The following is a 26,808-nucleotide window of genomic DNA, read 5'->3' as shown; positions in this document are numbered from 1 at the left end:
GATTATTTTTATTTTTTCCCTTGGAATCAAGAACTGAACATTTGGATGGGAGAACTGCATACCTAGAAGACACCCCCCCCCCCCCGCCCCCAGCCCTTGGCTTCCCACTAGAATGACTTTTATGGAATAATACTTTGGTTTATTACCCTGGCTCACACTGAGGGAAGTTAAAGCAAGTTGTATGAAATTAACACTTGTGGTTGAGGATAGGATGCATCACAGAACTCGGTGCTTTTTTGATGAGAATTTTCCCGAAAACCACCCATTTGGATGCTGTGCTTCTCTTGAGACTCTAATTAAATTTTATCTTATGGACTTGTAAGATAAAATCTGGTAACTCATTATGTTTCCTTTTTTGCTTTGGTTGCTTGGAAGTCAGCATCAAATATATGGCTTACATCTAGGGACAGACTTTATTTTTTTATCTTGATTTTTAAATTTCCCTCATGCATTTTTTATCCTATTATATGCATTTAATAAGCTACCTCAAATCCTTCCTGAATGAGGTGAGTTTATGGCATTCTGTTAGTTTTATTCTTATAGACACTCCTTACATTTATTCCTATGGATATCTGGTTTCTTTAAATCCCAGACAGGTTGCTTCATCTCCCCGCCCCCCCCCCCCCCCCCCCCCCCGCCCGCCCACACACACCCATTCTGTTACCGCTCTTCAGTACCTAGGATCATTTCACCCAGGGAAGAGTGCATTTCTTTATACTCCTCCTGCCTTCAGACCCAAGTGAAGATGATTGAAGACCTTACAGTTTCCTTTGTTCACAACTAGTTTCTACATCCAACAACAGCCCCCCTCCCACTCCTTCGTATAAGCTAGACGGGACTGAAACAGGGTGTTCTTTCTTGTTTGAACAGAGTTTAAACAATTCTGGTCAAAGACAACTGGGCCTTGCATTTGCATCAGTCTTTGGAAGATCTCTGCTGTGGAGAATCTGGTGTTCTCCAGTTTTTCTGTTCTAAGAATGGGGATAAGAGAGGGAGAAAAAAGAGAGGACAGAGAAAGAAAGAAAGAAAGAAAGAAAGAAAAAGAAAGAAAGAAAGAAAGAAAGAGAAAAGAAAAGAAAAGAAAAGAAAAGAAAAGAAAAGAAAAGAAAAGAAAAAAGAAAAGAAAAAGAAAAGAAAAAGACAGACAGACAGACAGACGGGTAGGCTGGCTTTTGTGGTGGAGAGCACCTGCAGGAATGGGATGTCCAGTGAGCTCCTGGAAGGGTTTCTGGAGAGGGGTTAACAGGTGTAGGAGTCTGGGGGTGGTGGGGTGATGGTAGGGTCTGGAGGGTGTGACCGCCTTGTCTTCATACCTGTCCTCCCCAGAGCTCCCTGCGCCAGGAAAATGTGACGGTGTTTGGATGCCTGACTCACGAGGTGCCCTTGAGCCTAGGGGATGCAGCGGTGACTTGTTCTAAAGGTGGGGGTGAGGAATGGGGAAAGCAGAAGAGGCTTTAACTCTGGAGCTTGGCGACAGTGGGGGATGGTATGGAGGAAGGATGGGCCTGGGAAGAGGGGTCAGGTGGGTGAAGGTTCTTTAGGTCTTGACCCCATACTGACTCCTCTTCCCTCTCGCTGATACCCTCTCTTCTACCTTCTCCCCTAAGAGTCCCTGGCTGGCTTCCTCCTCTCCGTCAGTGCCACTTCCAGAGTGGCCAGGCTGCGAATCCCCTTCCCACAGACTGGGACCTGGTTCCTGAGCCTGCGCTCCCTGTGCGGGGTGGGGCCTCGGTGAGCTGGGCGGGGCCAGGCGGGGCCGGGCGGGGAAGGAGCGGCTTTGGACCCTGCTGACCGCCCGGTGTGCGCAGGTACGTGCGGTGCCGGAACGCGACCGCGGAGGTGCGGCTGCGCACTTTCCTCTCCCCCTGCGTGGACGACTGCGGGCCCTACGGCCAGTGCAAGCTGTTGCGCACACATAACTACCTGTACGCGGCCTGCGAGTGCAAGGCCGGTGAGCGGACTGGGCTGGCGAGGGAGCCGTGGGCGCGCTTCCTGGGTTGGGAGTGGGGGCTGGACGGGCGGCGGCACTTTGAATTGAGGATGGGTTTGGAGAGAATGGGAGGCCGGAGACCACCTTCCCTGGCAGTGTCATAGGGTTGGCGAGAGGCCTCCGGCAGGAGTGCCGAACCTGTGGCTGCCTTGGGCCCTCTTCCACCTTCTACCTTGTGCCCTCCCCACTCGCAGGGTGGAGGGGCTGGGGCTGCACCGACAGCGCAGATGCGCTCACCTATGGATTCCAGCTGCTATCCACGCTACTACTCTGCCTGAGCAACCTCATGTTTTTGCCACCTGTGGTCCTGGCCATTCGGAGCCGATATGTGCTGGAAGCTGCTGTCTACACCTTTACCATGTTCTTCTCCACGGTATGCGGTGCATCTGTGTCTTCACCGAGTCTTTATTCATGGTGATGGGTGAGGGTCTGCATTTCCACCCTGCTTTTCACCGGTTTGGGCATGTCTACACCATTATATGAGGCTGTCTCCCTCTTCACGGCATGGGTAGAATATGGTAATTTTTGTAAGGCACATCAGGATAAATGAACAGGTCTGTTTGTAACTTAAGCTGTTTGTAACTTAAGCTGTTTGTAACCAACAGCTGCTAGAAATAGTGTGTGGTCTCCAGCTGTCTCATACACTGAGGGCCAGGGGGACCTTTTCTGCAATATACTGGCTGTCCTACAGTATGGAATGGTGTCTGCAGCTTCCCCTTTTCTCCTCGGTATGGTGAGAAGAGATCTGCACCTTCTCCCGTTCTCTACAGAATTTCCACTTTCATCTCCCGTGATATGAGGGCTGACTGTACTGTGCTCATGTTCTTCGTTGTACTGGGCATTTCTATATCTTTAGCTTGTTCTTTCTTATGGTATGGGAAGGTATCTCCCCATTCAGTCACCATGGCCCTCTTCATTTCTCATGGGAACTTTTGGAAGACAGGGAGGATCTCTATAACTGGGTAATTTATACAACATTCTGGCTCTTGGGATCCTAAGAAATTTTATGGACTCAACTATGTCCTGAGATGGCATGGGAAGTGGCAGTATGATGCCAAATTCCAGTGCAAAGAAACATTTTTTGATGAAGTTTAATATAGTTTTAAATCCTTCGCCTCTCATTACAGAATGTTCACAGTCCCCCTCTGTGTTTTCCCACTCTTCCATAATCAGAAAAGTTCATATTGCTAGAAAGCTTCATAAATAGTAAATACATCCATAAATAAGGAAAGGATAGAGGAGTGAGTCTGCTAACGTGACTTAGCCCCCATGTAGACTCTTCCCCTGAGATGTTGCATCTAGGGATCTTTTCAGCTCATCTCTGGGCACTCAGCATCTTGTGACATACAGTGCCTGCCTCTGAGCTCTGCAAAAATCTTAGATGGATTCAGACTTTCCTCATGTCTTGGCAACAAGAATATCACAAAAACCAATATGTGCTTCCCTTTTGTTCGCAGTAATAGATCAGACATATGTCCAAATTACAAAAATCCTACTTATCATTGAGCAGAAAGTGGAGGGGGAGGTGAATGTTCTGAAACTGAGGGGCATGTTATAGGGTCCTCTGGGATGTACATGCACATATGAGGAAGAGGAGGCTAGAACCATGCTGTGTAGAGAGACCTTCCCCTCTTAAGCTGGGTGAGAAGAGCACACTTTAATTTTGCTTGGCTGTCCTCCTTTTTAGACCTGCTCTGATAGTGCCTCATTCTATTTTTATAGTAGACACTGTTTCTCTGTCTCTCCCCCCCCCCCGCTTTTTTTAACTGCCAGATGCCCTTTATACTGTTGCTCACCAAATCCTCTAGCATCAGCTGTTCCACCAGCCCACTCTAGGCTGCATGTGGCTCTAATAGGACTCACAATCAGTAACAGTACCTAAGTGTATCAGGAGCCTGGAACATGTGGGGAGAGAGTGTTCATTCTCCTGCACTTTGCACAAGCATCCTGGGTGTTGGCTCTAGAATGTTTAGTACCAGATGACTCCTTATATTCTGGATACAATGGCAAATCAGCCTTGAAAGAAAATACCTTTTCCCCATTTGGAACACCAGGGGAGCCTACAGTGGCTGACATCACATGCAGAGCTTCCACTTTCTTTTCTTTTTTTTTTTTTTTAAAGATTTTATTTATTTATTTGACAGACAGAGATCTCAAGTAGGCAGAGAGACAGGCAGAGAGAGAGGAGGAAGCAGGCTCCCCCCTGAGCAGAGAGCCTGATGTGGGGCTTGATCCCAGGACCCAGGGATCATGACCTGAGCCAAAGGCAGAGGATTTAACCCACTGAGCCACCCAGGCGCCCCCAGAGCTTCCACTTATTTGTTTATTTACAGCATAACAGTGTTCATTGTTTTGGCATCACACCCAGTGCTCCATGCAGTACGTGCCCTCCCTATTACCCACCACCTGGTTCCTCAACCTCCCACCCCCCCCCCCCCCGCCCCTTCAAAACCCTCTGGTTGTTTTTCAGAGTCCATAGTCTCTCATGGTTCATCTCCCCTTCCAGTTTCCCTCAACTCCCTCTCCTCTCCATCTCCCCATGTCCTCCATGTTATTTGTTATGCTCCACAAATAAGTGAAACCATATGATACTTGACTCTCTCTGCTTGACTTATTTCACTCAGCATAATCTCTTCCAGTCCCGTCCATGTTGCTACAAAAGTTGGGTATTCATCCTTTCTGATGGAGGCATAATACTCCATCGTGTATATGGACCACATCTTCCTTATCCATTCATCCGTTGAAGGGCATCTTGGTTCTTTCCACAGTTTGGCGACCGTAGCCATTGCTGCAATAAACATTGGGGTACAGATGGCCCTTCTTTTCACTACATCTGTATCTTTGGGGTAAATACCCAGCAGTGCAATTGCAGGGTCATAGGGAAGCTCTATTCTTAATTTCTTCAGGAATCTCCACACTGTTCTCCAAAGTGGCTGCACTAACTTGCATTCCCACCAACAGTGTAAGAGGGTTCCCCTTTCTCCACATCCTCTGCAACACACGTTGTTTCCTGTCTTGCTAATTTTGGCCATTCTAACTGGTGTCAGGTGGTATCTCAATGTGGTTTTAATTTGAATCTCCCTGATGGCTAGTGATGATGAACATTTTTTCATGTGTCTGATAGCCATTTGTATGTCTTCGTTGGAGAAGTGTCTGTTCATATCTTCTGCCCATTTTTTGATATGATTATCTGTTTTGTGTGTGTTGAGTTTGAGAGCTGTGATCATGGAGCTTCCACTTTCTTAACTAGGTTAATAAGCAAAGTGCTTGGCTGGCTCAGTCAGTAGAGCGTGCGACTCAATCTCAGGCTTATGAATTCAAGCCCCATGTTAGGTGTGGAGCTTACTTAAAAAAGAAAAAATAATAGGGTAATAAGCAAAAAATCAAGGAAATGATGCTGGCTCTGTGGTGTTGCCTGTAGTCTTGCTCTAACTCCTCTTCTTTTAACACATGGGCCAAATATAGAGCTACTGGTCATCCAGTTTTCCTGGGCAGGTTCCCCATTGTTCTTCCTTTCTCATTCTTTAGTTCGGACTTACTTCATTCCCCAGTAGTCTCCATTTAAGGACCCAGTGGTCAAATTGCAGGTAAAACTACCAGGGCGTGGATAACTGTTTTTTCCCTGTCTTCAAAGCCAGGACAGTCTATACCTGGGAGTAGTGCATCGATTCCTATCAAGGGTATGGGAGCAGACCGTAGGTTTGTTCTTCAAGAGTTTAGAGAGTAAATTGAAAATGCAAAATATATTATGTAACATGTGAAATATGTTAAAAATAGGTCACAAATCCAGCACTTCGTTTTGTGTATAGCCAGACCAGTTCATATAATGGAAACAGCAAAATAACATCTAGTGTGTCAGACACTGCAAACTGAGTCCTCACAATACCATTAGAGTAATAGATAGGCACTTACATCATCATCATCATCCCTTTTTACAGATGAGGGCGGTTTAAGTACTTTGAGGTGTAACATGAGTGGTAGAACCAGAATTCTTATGCAGCCGGACTCTAGATGCCTTATGTGTAATCACTGAGCTGTATTGTCTCCTGGCACCATGGCAGAGAGGACGCATAGGTAAATTTCTAACCTGACATCAGTTTCTCAGAAGTCCTGGAGTATGTAGCGAGACTTACGACCTCATTTAATAGTTCTCACATTCTTCTTTAAAAATAGTTCTCAAATTCTTAAAAGATAAGAAGAGCTGATCAAAAGACCAAAAAATATAACCAAATGCAAGAAGTCATCAGGGGGAATACAGCAAACACTGCAGTTGTATGGCTCTAGCCCATACAGTTCATGCCATAGATTCTTCCAGTGCCAGTTGGAGCCTCACAATCTGTTCCCACAAGCTGATGTGGGAAAGTCCCAGGGGCCCCTGGGGACTTTCTTGCTGATTGCTAATATCCTGCCTTCTGCTTATCTCTTCCGTTCCTCACACCTCATAAGTAATTCTTAGTGGCCCTTGGCAAAATCCCACAACTGTTTCCAAGAGGAAATGGAGGCAGGTAATAAGGGAATAGCCATAAATTCCATTATATCCTGAGTGCAGATAGTCCAGTCACTGCATAGATTGAATATTTGCATCTCCAGTTTTACACACAGTAGTGCCTGGATACTCCATTTTGAAGCGTCAGATGAACTATATAGTTATGTTATAAAAATATGAAATCTCACAGAAAACAATTTAGGTTAATTTTAAAAAAATTACCTCATAAACTGTCCAAAGCTGAGGAAGGTGTCAAATTGGGTTAGAATTATATTAACAGAAGCCAGTTTGTAATCTAAATTTCTTTTTTTAAACTTCCCAATCTTTCTGTGTTATTTCTGTCATTTCTTTTTATTTCTGTTGACAGAAGAAATACCAGTGTAAAAATTAGCCCATAGTTTTCAGTGGATCAACAATATTGCAAGTTTCTTTCTTTGTTTCTGCATGGAGGAAAGTTTATTAGTGTAGGGATGTTCTCTCATGAACATATGTGGCATAAAGTATAAGATGATGAGAGCTTACTGAGGACACCCTGTGTGCCAAACATAGGAGACTATTCCAGACTTACAGAGTAGAGTCTTCCTGGTGACACCTTAACTGAGCCTTCAGTAGGCCATTCCAGTGTTTTGTTCAGCTGGTTGCTCCTAGGTTTATCCTTTGTCTCTAGAGACTGAACTTTCGAGTCTCTTATAGCTGGTCTTAGAGATAGAGAATAATCAATATTCAATAGCTAAAATAGCAAAAGACCAAAATAATCCATTTGTTTAGGAACTAAACTCCCAATTAATCAGCATGTACAAGAGAAAGAAAGAATTGCCTTCCCACTCTACTGTTGGCAGCTCTGCTCCTGGACTGGATTCTGCCAGTTTTCACAATAGACTTGCTTCAGTTTCCCACCTGCTTTTTTCTAAGGGGGACGCTGTTTGATTAAGGTGGGGGTGTCATGCTTTATGATTTGAATTCAGGATATAATGCTCCTTTTCCCTGAACTCATCTTCACCTTCTCATTCTCAGCAGTAATGCATCTAAACAGGAGACCAGGTTCTCCCATTTCCATCCTTCCCCGAGGTTACAGAGACCAGTGCTGCCAGAAGTGAATGCTCTGTGATATTGCTCAGCTACTCCTTTCCTCAGCGGTGGGCCGGCTCTCCCTGCCCTCCACCCACAGTCACGGATATGCCTCCCGAGGGCCAGGCTGCCTGTCTCACTGAGGTCTGTAAGTCCACCTCTCTTCTAGACTCAGAGCCCTTGTCACTTAGGGTTGCCTTTCCATAGAATGATGAAGAGATTGACCTGGGTGAAAGTGGTACCTGAAGGGCCCCTTCCATCAGAGATCAAGCCACTTCCAAGGCCACCTTTGGGTGGTACAACCCATAACCTCCTTGCCCCGGTTTCAGTTCAGCCTGGTGAACTTCAGTCCAACTGTGGCAACTCCAGCAGCTTGTTTCTGCCATAAGAGGTGCTCTCAGCAGCCATAGTTCTCTGAGGACCGGGGTTAACATGCAGGGGACAGAGATCAAGCAGATTGAGTCAGTTTTTGATCCTGTAAAATCTGCTGGAATGTCTCAAGGTCAACTCCAGTGAGTAGATTTTCACCAAGTTTATATAGGTCAAAAACCTTTTCTCTCCCATTATAGCATTTTAATTTTCTTTTTTCATCACCACAACCATCTGTTCTTCATGACGTGGAGCAGGGGCAATATCAAGTGATAGGAGAGTGAGCATGCCACTGTGATGTTTATGCCTGGTCTGGAGCTGTTTGTCCTCATAGTTCTTATCCAGTGTCTTGTCTTTGGGTGAGCTCATAGGGATACACGTTCCTGTTGTCTTCACACCAAAGGTAATCTTAAAACCATACATATTCTTAGTGTTTGGCATTAATGAAAAATCACATAAATTCTATACAGAAGTTCAGAGAAGGTGACAGCAAATGTTCTAAGGTAAAAAGAACTCGTATCATTTTTGGTTAGCCCCTTTTTACAAATAAGGGAACCCAGGATGCCTGCAGCCATGATAGCATTGTCCAGAGAGGCGCAGGGGTTGGGACCACAGACCAAGGGGGGCTAACTGCAGACCTTGGTTTCTTAATTGGGGTGCCCAGTATAGTCTGATCTAATCACACCTGTGTCCCCTGTGACCCCTTCGTAACTCCTCTTTACCATCTTTCCCACAGTAGAGGCTAGGCGGACACTGTCCCTTTTCTGTATTCTTCTCCATGGTGTAAAGTGTTGTGCTCTTCTCCATGGTCCAGGGTCTGCCTTTTCTCTTACTTTCTGCCCCCATCCTTCCACCCATGACATTGGGTGGGAGGGGATGAAGAGGGCCAGTTAGCGTAAGGCCTAAGGCTGAATCCTAACTCCGAATCTGAGCTATCAGGGGAAACTGGGATATGCAGGGGAGGCTTATGTTCTAGGGTGGCCAAGAGACCAGTGTCTAGCCCCATAGCTTGGGCAGGGATGGGGATTATAGGTGGGACCCATGGTGAGCATGAGAAGAAGGGAAGGATAGGCCTTAGACTGACATACTTGGAATCGCCACCGGCCTGCCTCTCCATAGTACATTCCAGAATAGGGAAGATTAGGAAAGTAAGGACAGGGTCAGGGCTGGCGGATACCTAACAGCTTGTGAGGCAGACCAGGCTTCCCTACCGCGTTCTTCTCAGGAGCAGGGAGTCAGGCATTTCCCAGTTCTGCTCAGTCTGTGACCTCTGACCTCTGCTTTTCTGACAGCAGCATACCATCCTTGTGACTTCTTTCTCCTGCTTCATGGACCTAAACCGCTGCCCCAAGTTCTCTCAACGCCTGTCATTTCTTCCTCCAGTTTTACCATGCCTGTGACCAGCCAGGCATTGTGGTTTTCTGCATCATGGACTACGATGTGCTGCAGTTCTGTGATTTCCTGGGCTCCTTAATGTCCGTGTGGGTCACTGTCATTGCCATGGCGCGTTTACAGCCTGTGGTCAAGCAGGTCAGTCCAGAGTGGGCCCTGGGGGCAACTGTAGGCAAAGTCCACTTGAAATTCACTCCCAACCTCTCCCTGGGGGCATTGCCAAGTGCCTCCTGCCATCCTGGCCCAGCCCCTGGAGTCCTCTCTCTCCAGGTGCTGTATTTGCTGGGGGCTATGCTGCTGTCTATGGCTCTACAGCTTGACCGGCATGGACTCTGGAACCTGCTTGGACCCAGTCTCTTCGCCCTGGGGATCTTGGCCACAGCCTGGGTAAGGTTGGGAGGGCTTGGGGAGGGGGGCGTCCCAGCAGGACTTGGGTGCAGGGCCCTGAGGATCTGGTCCCCAGTTTAAGTTGGGCTCAGATCCTGTCATCATCACTGTGCTGTTCATGGTGCCCACTCCAGACTTGGCAGGTGCCTTTGGGTCATGACGAGGGCTCCGGGAAGCCTGGGAATGACCAGTTCTGGCTTGGGTTCCAAGGCCTTGTATCCCTGAGTCCCACTTCTCTGCTTCCCCCAGACAGTACGCAGCGTCCGCCGCCGGCACTGCTACCCACCTACATGGCGCCGTTGGCTTTTCTACCTGTGTCCGGGCAGCCTGATTGCAGGCAGTGCTGTCCTACTCTATGCTTTTGTGGAGACCCGAGACAACTACTTCTACATTCACAGCATTTGGCATATGCTCATCGCTGGCAGCGTGGGCTTCTTGCTGCCGCCACGTGCCAAGACTGACCACCGAGTCCCATCTGGAGCTCGGGCCCGGGGATGCGGTTACCAGCTGTGCATCAATGAGCAGGAGGAGCTGGGCCTTGTGGGTCCAGGTGGGGCCACTGTCAGCAGCATCTGTTCCAGCTGAGTGGGGCTTTGGGCCTGGCCCTTGGGGAACATGAACCCTTCCTAGGGGCAGAGAGCCCTTCCTGGGAGTGTGGAACCCTCCCTGGATAAGAGACAGGTTGTATTTCTCGAGGACATAGAGCCTTTCTTAAGGACATGGAGCTCTTCTAGGGACCTGGCACACTTCCTGAAGGCCTGGAGTCTTCCTGCATTTATGGAGTCCTTAAGGACTGGAGCCTGTGTAGGCCCCTAGAGCCGCTCTGGACCGAGGAGTCCCTCCTAGGGGTGTGGAGTCCTTCCCAGGGATGTGGAGCCCTCCTAAGGATATGGATTCCTTCCCAGGGAGACAAAGCCGTCTCAGGACATGGCATCATTCCAGAGGAAATGGAGTCCATCTTGGGGACAACGAGTCTCCAAATCTTCCCAGCAGCTCAGCAACTCTGGTCTCAGGCTTCCTTCCCAAGACAGCGTCTGGGCCATACCATGCCATGCCATGCTGTGCTGTGCTGGGAGGGGGATTGCAGAACAGGTGGGGCTGGGGCTGGGGGCACTGGTATCCTGAGTTGATGCAGGTGGATTCTGGTGTGTCTCCAATGAAGTATTTGCTGGTTCTGTACCACCTTTTTTCCTTGGGCCAAGGGTGTGGGGAGGAGAGGGAAAGAGAGGTCCGAAAAAATGAGCAGGGTTGGTGGGAGCCCAGCTGGAATGAGCTGCTGGAGCTTCTGCCAGAGCCTTTTGCTCCATCATGGCAGACTGAAGCTGCTGGGAGTAGGGGTGTGTGTGTGTGTGTGTGTGTGTGTGTACGTGCGCGTGCTAGGGTGATTTAAATTAGTGAGACAGACCTCCCTTGTGGTGCCCACACCCAACAGGAAAGGAAGCTGAGGTCTCAGGAAATTGGACTAGCAGGTACAAATCACTAATGTGCGAGAAATATCACAAGAACATCTATTTTGAGCCCCCATTTTGCCTGAGTGTCATCTTTTTTGCCTGAGAGATACCCTTTGTCAATTTGGAAGTTCCTCTCTATAAGGGTCACAGCTGAGTCTTGAGGATCTTAAATAATGGGAAGATGTTGGGAGGTTGTTTTCCGGTCACTGGGGTCCACACTGGACCCATCCCCTGTGAGTTCCATCATTCCACCTGGTCCCCAGTTAGTAGTGTAGGCAGGCCATCCCAGAACACTGTCTTGTTCCCATCTGCATAACCATTTTCAGTGCTGAGGCCCTCCCTGACCTCCATGCCACCCACAAAGACCTGTGAGGCCTGGATAGCCCAGACACACCTTGAAGCCATTTCTATTCTGGGGGCCTGCTCTGGGTTTTACCTGACCAACAAGGCATGAGTTCCTCCATCTTTCAGATCCTACAAATCTGTCTGGGGATTTGGCCTAGGGAGTGTGGCTCAGGGCCTCTTCCTTTTGGGACCCTTCTTTGCCAGTGCTCTTACTGCATCCCCTTCTCTCTCTTCCTTCTCCCTAGCTTAGAACATTAATCTGGACGTTGGGAAAACCCCCTTTTACTTAGGTTTTCTCCTAGTTCTTGTCTATGCCTTCATTCTCTCCTGTGAAGACTTTAGAGCCTAGGCTTTTAAAGCTCAAAAACCAGGAAAAATCCCCGTTTTCTCTGCTTTCTGCAATTCTGTCTCTTCCTTGGGGCCCTGAGTAGAGTGATGTGGCCAACTGAATGGTGAGTCAGGAGGTGTGGGCTTGATGTCTCTTCCTTGTATCAGAAACACTAGTCCTTCATATTAGGATATATAGAGTCAGGTCACTAGGATGCTTGAACCAAATAGCTAGGATTCAGGACAGAGTCCCTCTGTGAAGAGGGATATAGAGCTGGGACAGAGCCCACCCTGCTAGGAGGGGTCAGAAGGGGTTTTCTGGAAGAGGGGCAGATCTGAGTAAGGATTAAATGAATTTCTGTAATGCCAAGATATTGGGAGAGGGTTCTCTCTGGTCACCAGTGTCCATATTGTATTCCTCCACTCATTCCAAGTGGTCCCCAGTCAGTAAAGCACTTAGAACACAGTACAGGGCTTGGCCTGGTCTATGATCCAGTACATGTTAGCTAAAGATCAAGAAGCATCTGGACATGAGAGGGAAAAGCAAGGGGGAGACAGAGGCAGAAAAGACTGATACTTGCTGGGGAACTGGGAATAGTTCAGGGGACCTGGACCCGGAGAGTGTGTGTGGGTGGAGAGGGGCTGAGGAAAGCAGCTGGTATGAGGTTGGATGGAGAGGTGGGGGTCTGGTTTTTATCTCATGGGAAATGAGCCATTGGAGGGATCTAAGCAGGAGAGCGGCATGATCTGATTGGTATTTTGTTTTTTGGATTTTTTTCAGATTGGCGTTTTGACAGCTAGTGCAGAGGGTAGATTTTGAAGGGCGTTTGTAGGAGGAAAGTGACACAGCTGTTGCAGTATTAGAGAGAGAGAGAGAAGGCTTCTTGAGGCACTATGAGGAGAAAGGAGGGGACCCATTTAGGTCTTAGGCCATGGATTCTCTAGAACTTCATGACTGACTGGATGTGTGGGGCAGTGATGGTAAGAGGGAGGCAGATATCTAGTGGCTCTTGGGTTGACTGTAGGATAGTGTGGCAGCCATTATTGCTGATGACTATTCACAGATTTCTCAGTCTCCCTGCTCCTTCCAGACACGTGGTGAGTGTGCTTCGTCTGCCCCTTGATGTTAGCTGTGGTACGTGCTTGCATTGGCGGACGAAGTGGAGGTGGAAGTGAAGCTCAAAGAGCCAGTGCAGGCTGTGTCACGGTGAGCAGCAGTGTTCCAGATGGAAGCTGCTTATCCTGAGGCCCAGAGGGATGAAGACGATGACTGAGAGCAGACCCCAGCCACCAGTCAGCTGCTAATGGACCTGCAGCGGGAGTGGGAGGTAAACCCTTGTGGGTTTCAGCCACTGCAATTCCAAGTCTTTACCATGATGGACCTAGCCTGCCGTGCATGATAGAGGTGAAGAGCAACAGAGAGGATGGGCCATTTTCCTGGAGAGCAGGCCTCCCCCCAGCAGGGCTAGGGCAGCAGCCTTCACCTCTGCGTTCCTCAGGCTGTAGATGATGGGGTTCAGTGAGGGTGTCACGACCCCATAGAACAGTGCAATAATCTTATCCAGGTCAGGGTCCTTGGCCTTGGGCTTAAAATACATGAAGGAGATGGTCCCATAGAAAACCACCACCACTGTGATGTGGGCAGAGCAGGTGGAGAAGGCTTTGCGCCGGCCTGCAGCAGAGGGCACCCTGAGGATGGTAGCAAGGATGACAACGTACGACAGGCAGATGAGCAGGAGTGGGGCCAGCGTCAGGACCACTGTGGCCACCACTAACATCAGTGCGTTGAGAGAGATGTCCCCACAGGCCAGTTTCAGCACTGCCAAGATCTCACAGAAGAAGTGGTTGATGATATTGTGACCACAGAAGGGGAGGCTCCAGGTGAGAAGGGACTGCAGCAGTGAGTTGGCAAAGCCTGTCCCCCAGCTCAGCACTGCCATCCGCACACAAGCCTGCCCATTCATGATCTCTGGGTACCTAAGTGGCTGGCAGATCGCCACGTAACGGTCATAGGCCATCACGGCCAGGAGCAGGCACTCTGTGGAACCCAGCGCCAGGGTCAGGTACATCTGCAGGGCACAGCCAGGGAAGGAGATGGTCCTCCGGGCTTCCAGGAAGTTGACCAGCATGAGAGGCACAAAGGAGGATGTGCCACAGATGTCCATGAGGGAGAGGTTGCTGAGAAAGAAGTACATGGGGCTGTGCAGGCGGGGGTCCAGCACGCTCAGCCCCATGAGGAGGGAGTTCCCCAGGACATTGACGCCATAGATGCCCAGGCAGAGCACAAACAGGACCGTCTCAAGGTTACGGTGCTCTTGGAGCCCCAGCAAGACGTATTCTGTCACAGCCGTCTGGTTTGCCATCTCCTTGTCCCTCCTTCCTGTCCAGACCACACGTGAGTCAGAAGAAGCTCTTGCTGGCCTGGAAACCAAGCAACTTGACCTGGGGCAGGTCATCTCTGCCCCTGCGATTTAGTTTCACCATCTGTGTAGTGAGAGGGTTGGACTTCAAGACTGCAAGCTGGCTCTCAGCTCTGCAGCTCTGATGTGACTTAGGGAAATGAGGACATTCTCGCCCCCTAGGCTCCTCCTCATTCTTCCCATGATGGGGGCAGCGGAGACAAGAGAGGAGAATTCATGTTTGGCACACTCCGTCATAATCTACTGTTCTTGGCTGTTGAAGGAGGCATCTTTTCTAGGTTAAGACTTCATATGGCTGAATTATGCTCATGGTATTTCAGATTCATTCATTTGCTGAATGTGCTTTGAATATCGATTCTGTGCTAGGTCTTGTTTAGGTGCTGGGGGTACAATAGTAAGAAAAATAAGTGGACAGAAACATACCACACCTATCATAAGGCTGCCCCTTCTTCCCTGAATCAGGTGACATGAGCTCTTGCAGGCCCATGGGTGAGGGATGAGTGGTCCCTTTGGGTGTTAAGGATCAAACATTCTCACTCCACAGGATGTATAAGCCTGATGTGCAGTTATCTCTCTTTAAGGAATGATAGGCTATCATTGATTTTGCCCTGTTCCCTCATCTGTTGAATTTTTTAAAAAGATTTATTTATTTTAGAGAGACAGAGCATGAGAAGGAGTGTGGGGATAGGCAGAGGGAGAGAGAGAGACAAGCAGACTCCCTGCTGAGTGGGGAGCCCAATTCGGAGCTTGATCCTAGGATCCTGAGATCATGACCTGAGGCTAAGTCAAGAGTTAGACTCTTAGCTGACTGAGCCAACCAGGTGGCTCTCTCATCCACTGATTTTTTTAACATTATTTTTATTATTTTAAAAATTTATTTGACAGAGATCACAAGTAGGAAGAGAGAGGGGGGAAGCTGGCTCCCTGCTGAGCAGAGAGCCCGATGCGGGGTTCGATCCCAGGACCTTGGGATCATGACTGGAGCCAAAGGCAGAGGCTTTAACCCACTGAGCCACCCAGGCACCCCTCATCCGTTGATTTTTAAAAGAACATACAAGAACATATATATTCCAGTGGTCATGCAAGCCAATTGACTCCCTTCTTAGCCTCCATATTGCCTTGTGGGATGAATGATTTTGGCAGTGATGTCGCAGGAGGAGGGAAAACCAGGTTCTAATCTGGCAGGGCGTTGTCAGTCAGTGACTTTTCTAAAAAGGAGGGCAAGTGGGGGAGGGCCTCAGTTTTCTCCCAGATGGCTTTCATTGCTCTGCCTCTTGGGGAAATGCCAGTGTCAGATATTCACAGGAGGGAGCCCTAATGTCCCCAAGGCACCGCAGTCTTGTTAGGCAGGAAGGCTGTCTTCTGGCCCATGTGACCCCTGGTCTAAAGCAGAAATTGGAGCTGAGTATGAAATTTAACCTACAGAAGGTACAGTCACGTCCTCGTTCCTGGGCTGACTGAGAGACCGATGTCCTGTGACAGCTCTGGAGCCCCACCCTTCAGGGCTGGATTTTGCCGCTCATCCCTCAACCTTAGTGCATCTAGCATTCGTCAGGGGTGGTGGCCTCACCCTCTGCTGAATAGACCTTGTCTTTTCCAGTGCTACATCTTGCCCAAGAAGTTCCCTTTTATTTTGGTTTGTTTTAAAGATTTATTTGCTTATTTTAGAGAGAGAAAGAGCGAGCGAGCAGGGTAAGGGACAGAGGGAGAAAGAGAATCCTGAAACGGACTCCCTGCTCAGCGTGGAGCCCAACTAGAGGCTCGATCCCAGGACCCTGAGATCATGACCTGAGCTGAAATCAAGAGTCAGCAGCTTAACTGGCTGAGCCACTCTGTGCCCCAAGAAGTTCCCTTTTAGAGGAGTGCCCTCCTTCCCTTCCCCTGTGGGGACTTCCTGCTCGTCCCTCAGACCACAGTTCCATCTCTCTCTCTCCTCTCCCTCTGGCCTCTTGAGGGGTGACCTCCTTTCTTGCACTCTCTTAGCCCTTCTCTGTCCCTCTGTGTTCTCCTGCCGTGTGCTGTGCACTTGTCTCCTCTACTACCTTTGAGAGTAAGACCCTGTCTCCTTCCTTCCCCTACCACCCGCAGTGAGTACTGCCAAGAGAAGTCACTCAACAGATACTCAAGCTTTGCACCCCAGAGTCAGTCCTACTTAACTGTGTGAGGTTGACTACGCCATGTGGCGTCTCCGAGACTCAGTGTCCCTTTGAAAAATGGAAGTGCTGTGTAGCTCAGATGAAACATACCCACAAAGATGCTCGTGAGCTTCCCAGCACCACCTGTTGTCTGAGGATTCCGAGCAAAGACTGTATCTTCAGCCAGAGGGCTCCTGCTGGATCTGTGCTTGCCACCTCCTGATAAGAGCTCAAGTGTCTCTCCTGACCCACTCCATCCCCAGAGCCTGTGCCACTTTCCCCTCCTCCAGCCTGAATCGGGGTGATTGTTAAGGGCATTTCTAGAGTGCACAGGGGCAGTGGATTAATCTGGGTCAGCAACGTGACCTTAAATCTTATCTGCACGAACAGCTAAGGTTAAGGTTTCTCTTGCTGAGGTTTGGCAAAAAGAGAATTGCGTGAGTGTGGTGGTGGCTCCTTCATCCACTCATTAAACAAATAGCTGTGGGGCACTTCTATGTGCCAGGCCCTGTGCTGGGAGGTGGGGATACAGCAGAAGCTGATGCAGTTTCCGCCCTAGCAGAGTTTACACTCATTCCCTCATTCTAGCTGACCTTGGACATGTCACTTCCTCTCTCTGGACATTAAAACTCGAGGTTCTTTTTGAGAACCTGGGATGGAAAGACAAAGTAAAACTTGAAATCTGTAAAGAAGTTAAAAGGAAGTACCTTTTCTAGGTTATGACTTCACGTGTCTGCATTATACCCACAGCATTTCAGATGCAAATATAAGGGTTTGGTCTTTATTGGGTGTGTTACTACAAAATTACCTATGTTAACCTCGAATTCTGACACCTAAGGGTGTGTGTTGGGAGGGGTCTCAAGCAGGTGAAATATGGGAAACCACCTGGCTCCTAGTTTCTCTTCCTTCCCTCCTCTATAACAGAAAGACTCAAGTAAGAATGGCAGAGGCATTTAAGGGCTTTTCAGAACAGGCGCTGGCCCGCCCACTTGCCTTGTCTCCCTTCCATCCCTTCACACCCTGCCCAGCCTCACTAGACAACTCCCCATTAATGGACAAACCCGCACACTCCTGTCTCGTCCCTCTTCTCATGCTCTTTCCTCAGCCTGGAGCAGCCTTTCTCTGCCACTCATCCTTTGAGGCTCGGCTCTCACACCCCTCCTCTGCATAGCCTACTCAGACGCCTTCGTAGAACTGACCATCCCAACAACACGATGCTCACAGCTATAAGCACAGGGTACTCGATTTTGCCTTGTGTGGCGGTGTGCGGTCTCTCTCTCATAGACTGGGAGCTGTTGTAATCAAAGGCTTGTGTCCGATCCATCACTGCTGCTCCCCGGTGCCAACACCCGGTGGGTGCTGGGGATTGCCGTTGAGAACCCGTGCTGTTCTGCTGCCCCAAATCCCTCATCCCAGATGTCTCGTCTTGAGAGCACCTTCCCCACAAGCGCACACATAGCAACAGAGAAAGAGCTGTTGTGATTTCTGGAGAAGAGCCCTGGGGGTACCGGGCTTCTCCCTGCTCTGTCTGAGGAGCTACTCAGAGAGGAGTGGGTCTCTCACCATTTAAGAGTCTAATTATAACACATTCATGGAAATTAGAGCCAGCTCGTGGAGACACAGGCTTCTGGCCCCAAAGAAACAGGTCTGTGTCTAGGAAATATCGTGCTTCCAGGTAACCGGCAGCTTTGACTGCGCCGTGGGCACAGGAGGGGACGTCGGGAGCAGCCGCCGTTCCCTGGGTGCATCAGTGACGCTGAGCTAGGTTTTGCTGCAGTAACACACATAATCTTAGTGGCTTACCATGACAACAGTTTTTTCCTCATTCTCCGTGTCCTTCGTAGCTTTTCAGGGGCTCTGTTCCTTGCCGAGCTCCTCAGAGACCCTGGCTGAGGGAGGCCTTACCATCTGGACATCACCAGTTATGTCTGGGGAAGGACACACTAGGCATTCACACCAGCTGTTACATGCTCCGCCCCAGAAGTGGCACGGGTCACCTCTGCCCCACTTCCCTGGCCCTGTGTGACCCTACCACATGCTAGGAGAAGGCAAACCTGAAATCTGTTGAATATCTGGGCATGAGGTGGTTTCCCAATACACTCTAAAAATCACTCTGGCTTTTACCTGCCAGCATCTCACACGCTGTCGCGTCCTGGAAAATCAGGTTCATGGAGAGATAGGAAACCGAGTGTCTCTGAGAATAACTATTGAATTCCACACCCCGGTTTTTGAGCTCCTGAGAGGCAGGGTGATGCCATGAACCAGGACCGGGAGCCCTGTGACAGGAGTGAGGGATCCAGGTTTGATGGTAGCTTTTGTTCTGATTCTGCTTTATGACTTTGGTCAGATTTCTACTGTGAGTGGAACCACTCAATTAGGTGACATAGAGTACCCTGTCCCTTCTGAAACATTTCCTCACTCTGTCTAGCAACTTTCATCCCCAAGGTCTGACAGACCCAGGGTTACTTTGCAAGGTAAATACATCAATTTCATTGGCTGGCAAATCTAGTTTGAACCATTTAATATTTTAGGCTTCACAAATTATTTTAGAAGAAAGGGGATGGGCATAAAAGGACCGAAGCTTCTGTTGCAATTTCCCTGACATGCCTGGATCTAGGATTCCTGCTTGACCACTTCCTCACTGGATGGTAGTGCAGGTGAGTAAAGGCTTTGGAGTCCCACCCACCAGGGCTCAAGTCCCAGACCTGCCACTTGCTAGCAGTTATCTCAGCCTCACCTCCCTTACCTGCGAAGTGGAGATAAGCACAGTGTTTCCTTGTGAGGTTATTTTGAAGATCCAATGAGATGGGGCATGCAGAGCTCTTAGCACAGAGCCTGGCACGTGGTAAGTAATCAGTACGTGGTAGCCAATATCATTAGTATCACTATGTCTTCTTTCACAAGCAAATACTCTGGTTTTCATATGTTCAAAAAAGATTTCATGAGAATAGCCCACATGCTGGACTATGGATCGTCCTTACCTCGTCATACCTGTGGCCCAGTGGCATGAGCACACACAGGTGGGTGGGTGGAGCAGGCTGCCAGGTGTCCTGACCCAGGGCTTGGGAGAGCAGAGCCAGCAAGTGCTGAGCTCAGTACCAGCAGACACACTGGGCTGGGCTGGGCCAGGGCCAAAGCTCGAGGACCGGCCTCCTGGTCCCCTGCCACAGAGCTCTCTGCTCTATGCCCTGGGGAATCTCACAGTCCCTGCCCAATTTAAAGTTCAAACTCTGGAACTATACACGTTTGCAGGTTTGGCAGCTGTGGGCCTTAGAGACCCCAGGATTCGTGCGTTTCCCTGGGAGCGCCTGGCTGTGGTGAGATGGGTACAGGAGAGACACCGGACAGACTCCGATTGGGTCTTGCTGCCACCTTGTCCTAGGCATGGGTGTCTTGGTCTAGGAAAAGGGTGTCTCCATTCCGGAATGTTGTGAGGATCAGGACTCATGAAAGTTCCGGAAAGCGCATTGCTGTACAGAGCGTGAGGCCGTGAGCACTTGTGAGGGATATTGAGTTGGGTTCTGTCAGGTGCTTGGGTCTCTCCAAGTTTCCTCTCCTTCCTTTCATAATAAAGAATAACAGCTGAAACAGTTGTAGAGACTACAACACAGCCTTAAATAAAGCAGCAGCAGCTACAGATATTCCCCGTATACGGTGATTTGTCCTCTGGAATCTTTATCAAGATCCCAGGTCAAAGTCAAACATTCGAAGACTGTTACCACTTGTTTTCTCCATGCTCATAGAACAATGTCCTCTTGTCACCTGTGGATACCTGGAACTCAACACCATCCCGCCGTGTCTCTCATCTTCTCCATCCCTGTCTCGGGGCGGCAGTGCTGGCCACCTAATAAGCCAGAAACCCAGGCTGCATCCTGCAGGCCTCTCTCTCCGTCTTCTAGCTCTGCAGTCATCTGTGTATCCCAAGTGTTTCTCAGCTGCCCTCTCTCTTTTTGGTTACCCACCGGGTCAGGCTGCCCCTGACTTATTCCCATCCCCACCGTGAGAGCCTGGAACAGGGCAGCGGCTTCCTCACTTCTCGTCCCTCAGGCTGGAGGCCTTCTCATCAGTGCTCCATTCTGGAGCCTGGTTATCTTCCTTTTCTTAAAAATGCATCACCTTGGGGGCACCTGGGTGGCTCAATGGGTTAAATCCTCTGACTTCGGCTCAGATCATGATCCCAGGGTCCTGGGATCGAGCCCTGCATCGGGCTGTCTGCTTGGCGGGGAGCCTGCTTCCTCCTCTCTCTCTCTCTCTCTCTGCCTGCCTCTCTGCCTACTTGTGATCTCTGTCAAAGAAAAAAAAATGCATCACCTTATTTTTAAGCTCAAAGTCACGTTCATATTATAAATATTGGAACTATTGGAATTAAATAAGAAAATAATCAGCTCTATCTGATCAATCCTATTTAACCCCATCATCCAGTGGAAATAACTCAATATTTTTTCATAGTTTCCCAGGATTTTTTGCATCTATACTAACTCATAAATCCATAACAAAAATACTTCAAAAAATAACATTAGGATCATAGTAAATGCAAAATTATGAATTCTGCTTTCTTCTATTAATTACATTGTGGGAATTTCTCATCAAATATTCTTCAGGAAAGAGGAATTTTTTTGAAGGCTGCATCACATTCTGTCATTGACTACCACCAGGATTTATTATTTGTATATCCTTATTCATAAATCTTTGTGTTTCTAATGATCATATGAGACTAATTCTTAGAAGTAGATGGGTTCGCTCATAGAGTCTAGCAGTTTCTTAAGTCTTTTGATTCATACTGCCACGTGACTTTTCAGGAAGTTTATATTAAGTTTTTCCCATCTCCATCAGTAGCGTATGACATTATTCTTCACTGTACCTTCATTACCAATAGACATTAACAAAATTCTTCCCGGGGCGCCTGGGTGGTTCAGTGGTTTAAGTCTCTGCCTTCGGCTCAGGTCATGATCTCAGGGTCCTGCGATCGAGCCCCGCATCGGGCTCTCTGCTCAGTGGGGAGCCTGTTTCTTCCTCTCTCTCTGCCTGCCTCTCTGCCTACTTGTGACCTCTCTCTCTGTCAAATAAATAAATAAAATATTAAAAAAAAATTCTTCCCCAATTTCATGGGTGGAAAATGGCATCTAATCAGTGATCTAACTAAAAGTAAATGTGATTGTAAACCCCAGTGCCCACGTGATAATGTCCAAACTCCTGTCATGGCCTCAAAATTGGTTCTCTTGGCGGGCAGCCTTCATCAGCCTTCATCAGCTTGGTCAGAGAGGGTTGAGACAGGGAGCAGTCTGGGCTCTCTCTCACCAACATGGAAAGCAGAAAGGGGGACTGGAGGGGAACTGAGAGCTCTAGCAGGGACTGCGCTTCCCTGTGGCAGCGGGCAGGAGAGCTGGACTGCTTCTTGGAGGCTGAGGCCAGCTCCTCTTCTTATAGATGGTGCCACTGAGGCCAGGGGTCGGGGGAGGGTGGGGAATGGTGGGCAGGGAATGGAGAACTCTGTGAATCTGTTTCTGTTTCTACTGTGTGCTCACTGAGTTGTCAGGAGGAAAGCTGGGAAGAGGCTGAGCACCAGGAAGGGACAGTTCTGGCAGGATCCCTGTGATGAGATAAGGGAGGGTAGAGCAAGTCTCTCCAAAGGCAGGTGAGGCCTGGATGCTGGACTGGGAGGCACGGCAATGGCTGCTGTTGCTGCTCCAGACAGATGTTGGGAACACAGGCCCGGGGCTGCTCAGGGTGATCGGTACCCCAGGGCTGGACCGCTCTGGGGATCATGGACCCTGGGCCTCATCACTGCCTCTGCTGTCGCCTTCCAGGACATGGGGCCATGCCTGTCATCTTTGAACACTGTCTCCGCTCTGCTCAGGTTTAGGAAGGACCTCAGGCTTTGCCACTATCAGCCCTGCAACGTTGTGTTCCTGTATTTATTTACAAAACCCGTGAGGGGGCCTAGGGTTGGGCAGGGCTGGACCTTGGGACAGAGTAGATTCTGACTGTGTCTGCTCTTACAATAACACCACAAGTGAAGTAGGAGGAGCTCGGTGAGGAGGCTTCCTGGGGGAGGTGGCCTTTGAGCTGGGCCTTGAGGGTCAAGCCGTGCTGGGTGTGGCTGCCTCATGGAAAGAACCAGAAGGAGCACGCAGCTGGGCAGGGTTGGGCAACATCGGGGTCACACGTGGCTGTTGTGTGTGGCTGTCAGGAGGAGAAGGTGGGGCAGGAGGCTGGGGGTTAGTCAGGACCAGCAGGACCGGCTTGTGAAGACCTAGAATGTTCGGGGAAGAGCTTACACTTTGTCCTGAGTAGGGGGAGCCATTTGGGGGTTACAGTCAGGAGAGGATGCGATCCCATTTGTTTTTCCCAGAGGTCCCTCTGGATGCCCCGGGGATGACAGGGTGGAAGGACCACTAGGAGTGCAGCCTTGAGGCCAGCTGGGAGCTGGTGCACCGGTGCAGGAAGTGATGTGGGGGGCCGGCCAGGGCGATGCCAGGGAAGGGGCTTTGTGAGCAATTCTGTGGCAGCATCAGTGGGACTTAGTGCTGGCTTTCTGGGAGGAGGATTCCAGGCTCAGCCCTGTGCCCCACCTGTCCTCACTGTGGGCCTGTGAAGGCCTCACCTACTCACCTGAAGATCCCAGGCCTCCCTCACTTGGACGTCCAGCTCCTACCCCACACTTTCCTGGCCGCCTCCTTCACTTCCTTGTTCCTCAGGCTGTAGATGACAGGGTTCAGCATGGGTGTGACCACAGCATAGAGGACCGTGAAGACCTCATTGGAGATGTGGGCCTCCTTGCTCTTGGGTTTCATGTACACGAATATGACGGTGCCATAGAACAGCATCACCACAGCCAGGTGCGCCGAGCAGGTGGAAAAGGCTTTGCGCCGCCCGGCAGCTGAGGGCACGCTCAGGATGGTGGCCAGGATGAGGGTGTAGGACAGGCAGATGAAGGCCAGGGGGATAGGCAGCAGCAGGATGGCCCCTGCCAGCAGGAGGGCTTCACTAACTGAGGTGTCACTGCACGCCAGCTTCAGCACTGCCAGGATCTCACAGGTGAAGTGATTAATCACGTGGTGGCCGCAGAAGGACAGCCTCATGGCAATGACTGTCTCAGTCACTGACTTGAAGAGACAGAGGACCCAGGCGGTTCCCGCCAGGGACAAGCAGAGCCGAGGGCTCATGAGCACGGGGTACCTGAGGGGCTGGCAGATGGCCAGGTAGCGATCGTAGGCCATGACGGCAAGAAGCAGACACTCCGTGGAGCCTGTGGAGAGGCTCAGACACATCTGGAGGGCGCAGCCAATAAAGGAGATGGTCTTCTGGGCCGACAGGAGGTGAACCAGCATAAGGGGCACAAAAGTAGATGTGTAGCAGATGTCCAGGATGGAGAGGTTTCCCAGGAAGAAGTACATGGGTGTGTGCAGGCGGACGTCCAGGATGCTCACTGCCACAATGGCCGTGTTCCCCAGCAGGGTCACCAGGTACATGGTTGAGCACAGAGGGAAGAGCAGGTGCTCCAGGGCTGGGTGGCCAGAAAATCCTTTCAGGAAGAACTCAGAGATCTCTGTCCTGTTATTGACCAGCTCCATATTGCTGTGCTCAAGGGGGCACACAGCTGGGATGGAGGGAAAGAGGGTGCAGGGTGGGGGACAGCCCACAGGGCCGCTCTTGCGTGGGGGTATGTTGCTAGGGCCTTTTCCAGTTCTTACGCGTGCTCCGTCCTTGAGTTCGGGCAACCTGTGCACCTCTGGGCGGCAGTTCATCTGCGTGAGACCTGAGCGTTGCTCTTGATCAGCATTTCCCTGAGAGGGTGTTAAGGGGAATGTTAGTAGGCAATCTGAAAAATTACTTTGAGACAACACTAAATTAACTGAAAGTAAATAAAGCCCTTTACTGCAGGACTTCATCTATGCCAGTGCGATTTGTGACTTCCAAACGTGGTATAGGGCATGTAATCCCCAAACTTACTTGATCATGGGTCCTCTTTTTACATTAATCTGCAGCAGATAAGTATTCTTTCTTTTTTAAAGATTTATTTATTTATTTGAGAGAGAGAGAGAAAGTGCACAAGAGGGGAGGGGCAAAGGGAGAGGGAGGGAGAGAATCTCCGGCAGACTTCCTGCTGAGCTCAGCTGGACATGGGCTTGAGATCATGACCTGTGCTGAAACCGAGAGTCACCCGGGCACCCCTACAGCAGATAAATGTTCTACTAACATAGTTTGGGGGAAAATCAGAGGTCCTCAAATCTTCATGTGTAGCAGAATCACCTGGAAAGTTTGTTACAACACAGGTTGCTGGGCTCCATCCCCAGAGCTTCTGACTCCGTCTGCGTGATGCGGCTTCTGCTGGGCATGGTAGCACACCTGAGAATCCCTGGGCTAGATGGTTCCTGAGGGTCTTCCTGGCTTTTAGAAAGCCTCTGAGTTGCCTTATACTCTTCCCGCTCTTGGGAATGCCCTTCTCCTTTACTTCTCAGCCTGTGGACCTCCGGCTGTGTCTTCAGCTTAGCTCCAGTCTCCATGCATGAGGCATACACTGTGCCTCTCATTGGAGGGACGGCTGAACCCTGAGCCTGTCAGCGGGCTCATCCACCTGTCCCTCCACAGGGCCTGTTTGTCAGCTACTGTGTGAGGACTGACCTTCGGAATCTGCCTTCATTGTGAGCTTTCAAGCTGCAGGACTAGCTGGCCTGGCCACCCCAACCCCTAATTTCTCCGGCCTGAGCCAGAGCTTCTTTGACCCCATGACTTTGTAGGGCATCAGCGTGGAAGGCTCCCTGAGAGGTGAGCCTGTTGGATCTCACTGTGCAGCTAGGAAACAGATCGCATCATGGGTCCGTGGCAAGGTGAGTCTAGCATCCAGGCCTCGCAGCTGTATGACACCCACATCCTGCTCACAGCAGATGTTTGTTTCTGTCAAGGGCCAAATGGTGGTGGTCCTTTCATCACACTGCGTGAACATCTTTCTCCCCTGTTCTCCCCTTAATCCTCCCACTGGGTAATGAGCACAAGTCAACTTTTCCTTAGTGTTTCAAACACCTGCCATTGATGTCAATAAACCCATGGGACGTGCTGCCCACACCTGGGTCTGGAGGGAGCACCTTTTCCTGGGGGTGCCTCACCTGCCTGAGACAGTTCCCTTTTACTTGTCGCGTGTTTATCTGTTCCAGAAGGAAGAGATTAAGTTCCTGCCACACACTTCCTACCATGCTAGGCATTAGGGGAACAAATGAGGACATATGTGCTCCCAGCCCACTAAATTCAAACCATTCCTAGGCAGAAATACTCTCCAGTTTCCGTGCCTAGCCTCATCCTGCTTCTGTCTGCAGGCCTCTAGTGATAAGAAGACTGTTGTGTCCCATGGTCCCATGGGCATACTTTTCTTCTCCCCCCCCCTTTTTTTCTCTTTCTGTCAAGCCATGCTGGGAGGGGTCACAAAAATCCTTCCTCATACAGAGTCTCTGGGTGTTACGGGGCCTACACCATCCAGCAAGGTACAGGCTGAGTGACCCTTGTGGACGCTTCCCTCTTGCATAGAACAAACACGGGGTCCAGGGTGCTGGGCCCACCGCAGGGATGAATGGCCCCTTCTGCAGAGGGAGAGCTCTGCTCTAGCCTTGGGACCTCAGGTAGAAGGTCTTGCCTCTGCTTGGCTGTGTCTAGAGACGCTGTGGGGTCAGGGGAGCGTGATCTGCAAGCTCCATCCAAGAAACAGCTGGGAAACCTGAGACTGGGCTCCTGGAGGGGCACTTCTGTTTAACTGAGCGTCAATAGCCACAGGCCAGTGTCTGTCAGGGCTGTGGGTGGAAAGAGAAGGCATTTTGTGCAGCCCCACTAGTTGGGTCAGGCTACAGCTTCCCCTTCATGCAGTTCCACATACTATAATCTGTCCCCTAAAGTCACTAGCAAACATGGGCAGCCATTGGCTTTCTATCTCAGTATACACACACCCACATCATGTCCCCACATGTCCCCACATGTTCCCAGCTACATGTGTATGTGCAAACAACTCTCTGACCCCCATGTGCACACATATGTGGCTGTGTGAATATATGGCACACGCAGGCTCACGTGTGTCCCTGTACGGTCATTCATGTGAAGGTGTGCACGTGTGTAGCAGGCACTCTCACTTTCTTGTGCACTATCTCTCTCTCCCTCTCTCTCACAGACACAGACACACACACACACACACACACACACACACACCAGTAGTGCAGACACTCAGACTTGTGGCCAGGGCTTCAGAGGACCAAGCAGGATGACTAGGATGAGTGGAGACCCAGCAGGGGCCCTGGCGGTACAGCAGAGAAGGAGGAGCCTTTGTGGCAGGGAGCACACTTTGGGCAGAACCAGGAGGAGAAAGAGACATCAGAGCGAGGACATGGTCACAGAACCACTAGTTCAATGTCTTTTCTGCTTTCCAGCCTGAGTGCTGAGTTGCGGGTCTCCCTGC

The 26,808-nt window shown here is 49.9% G+C and overlaps 3 protein-coding genes across 9 annotated transcripts in view; 1 reads left to right on the top strand and 2 right to left on the bottom strand.

Moving 5' to 3' along the window:
• TMEM8B (transmembrane protein 8B) overlaps positions 1-19,000 on the top strand; it is a 49,606-nt gene extending 30,606 nt beyond the window's left edge. For 3 of the 7 annotated variants that reach the window (XM_046022321.1, XM_046022317.1, XM_046022323.1), the window contains 7 exons: positions 1,327-1,420; positions 1,608-1,731; positions 1,809-1,951; positions 2,185-2,363; positions 9,297-9,443; positions 9,576-9,692; positions 9,942-10,871. In XM_046022321.1, coding sequence (XP_045878277.1) covers positions 1,327-1,420; positions 1,608-1,731; positions 1,809-1,951; positions 2,185-2,363; positions 9,297-9,443; positions 9,576-9,692; positions 9,942-10,277 — 1,140 coding nt within the window. In that variant the 3' untranslated portion in view covers positions 10,278-10,871. The other 4 variants (XR_006820725.1, XM_046022318.1, XM_046022320.1 and 1 more) reach the window with 4 other exon arrangements.
• Positions 12,583-19,460, bottom strand: LOC123952802 (olfactory receptor 13C7-like). The gene is made up of 2 exons (XM_046022327.1): positions 19,352-19,460; positions 12,583-14,615 (listed from the first exon to the last, which is right to left on the bottom strand). The coding sequence occupies exon 2, from the start codon at positions 14,269-14,271 to the stop codon at positions 13,198-13,200; it is 1,074 nt and encodes a 357-aa protein (XP_045878283.1). The 5' UTR covers positions 14,272-14,615; positions 19,352-19,460; the 3' UTR covers positions 12,583-13,197.
• A 3,204-nt stretch (positions 19,461-22,664) lies between these two features.
• On the bottom strand, positions 22,665-23,944 carry LOC123952803 (olfactory receptor 13J1). Its single transcript, XM_046022328.1, has one exon. It carries the CDS (start codon positions 23,942-23,944, stop codon positions 23,003-23,005), a length of 942 nt encoding a protein of 313 aa, XP_045878284.1. The 3' UTR covers positions 22,665-23,002.
• Between the last annotated feature and the right edge of the window lie 2,864 nt (positions 23,945-26,808).

Source organism: Meles meles, chromosome 11, assembly GCF_922984935.1.
Source record: "Meles meles chromosome 11, mMelMel3.1 paternal haplotype, whole genome shotgun sequence".
Classification (NCBI taxonomy): domain Eukaryota; kingdom Metazoa; phylum Chordata; class Mammalia; order Carnivora; family Mustelidae; genus Meles; species Meles meles.
Note: the sequence above shows the minus strand (reverse complement) of the source record. Positions and strands in the feature narration are given on the sequence as shown.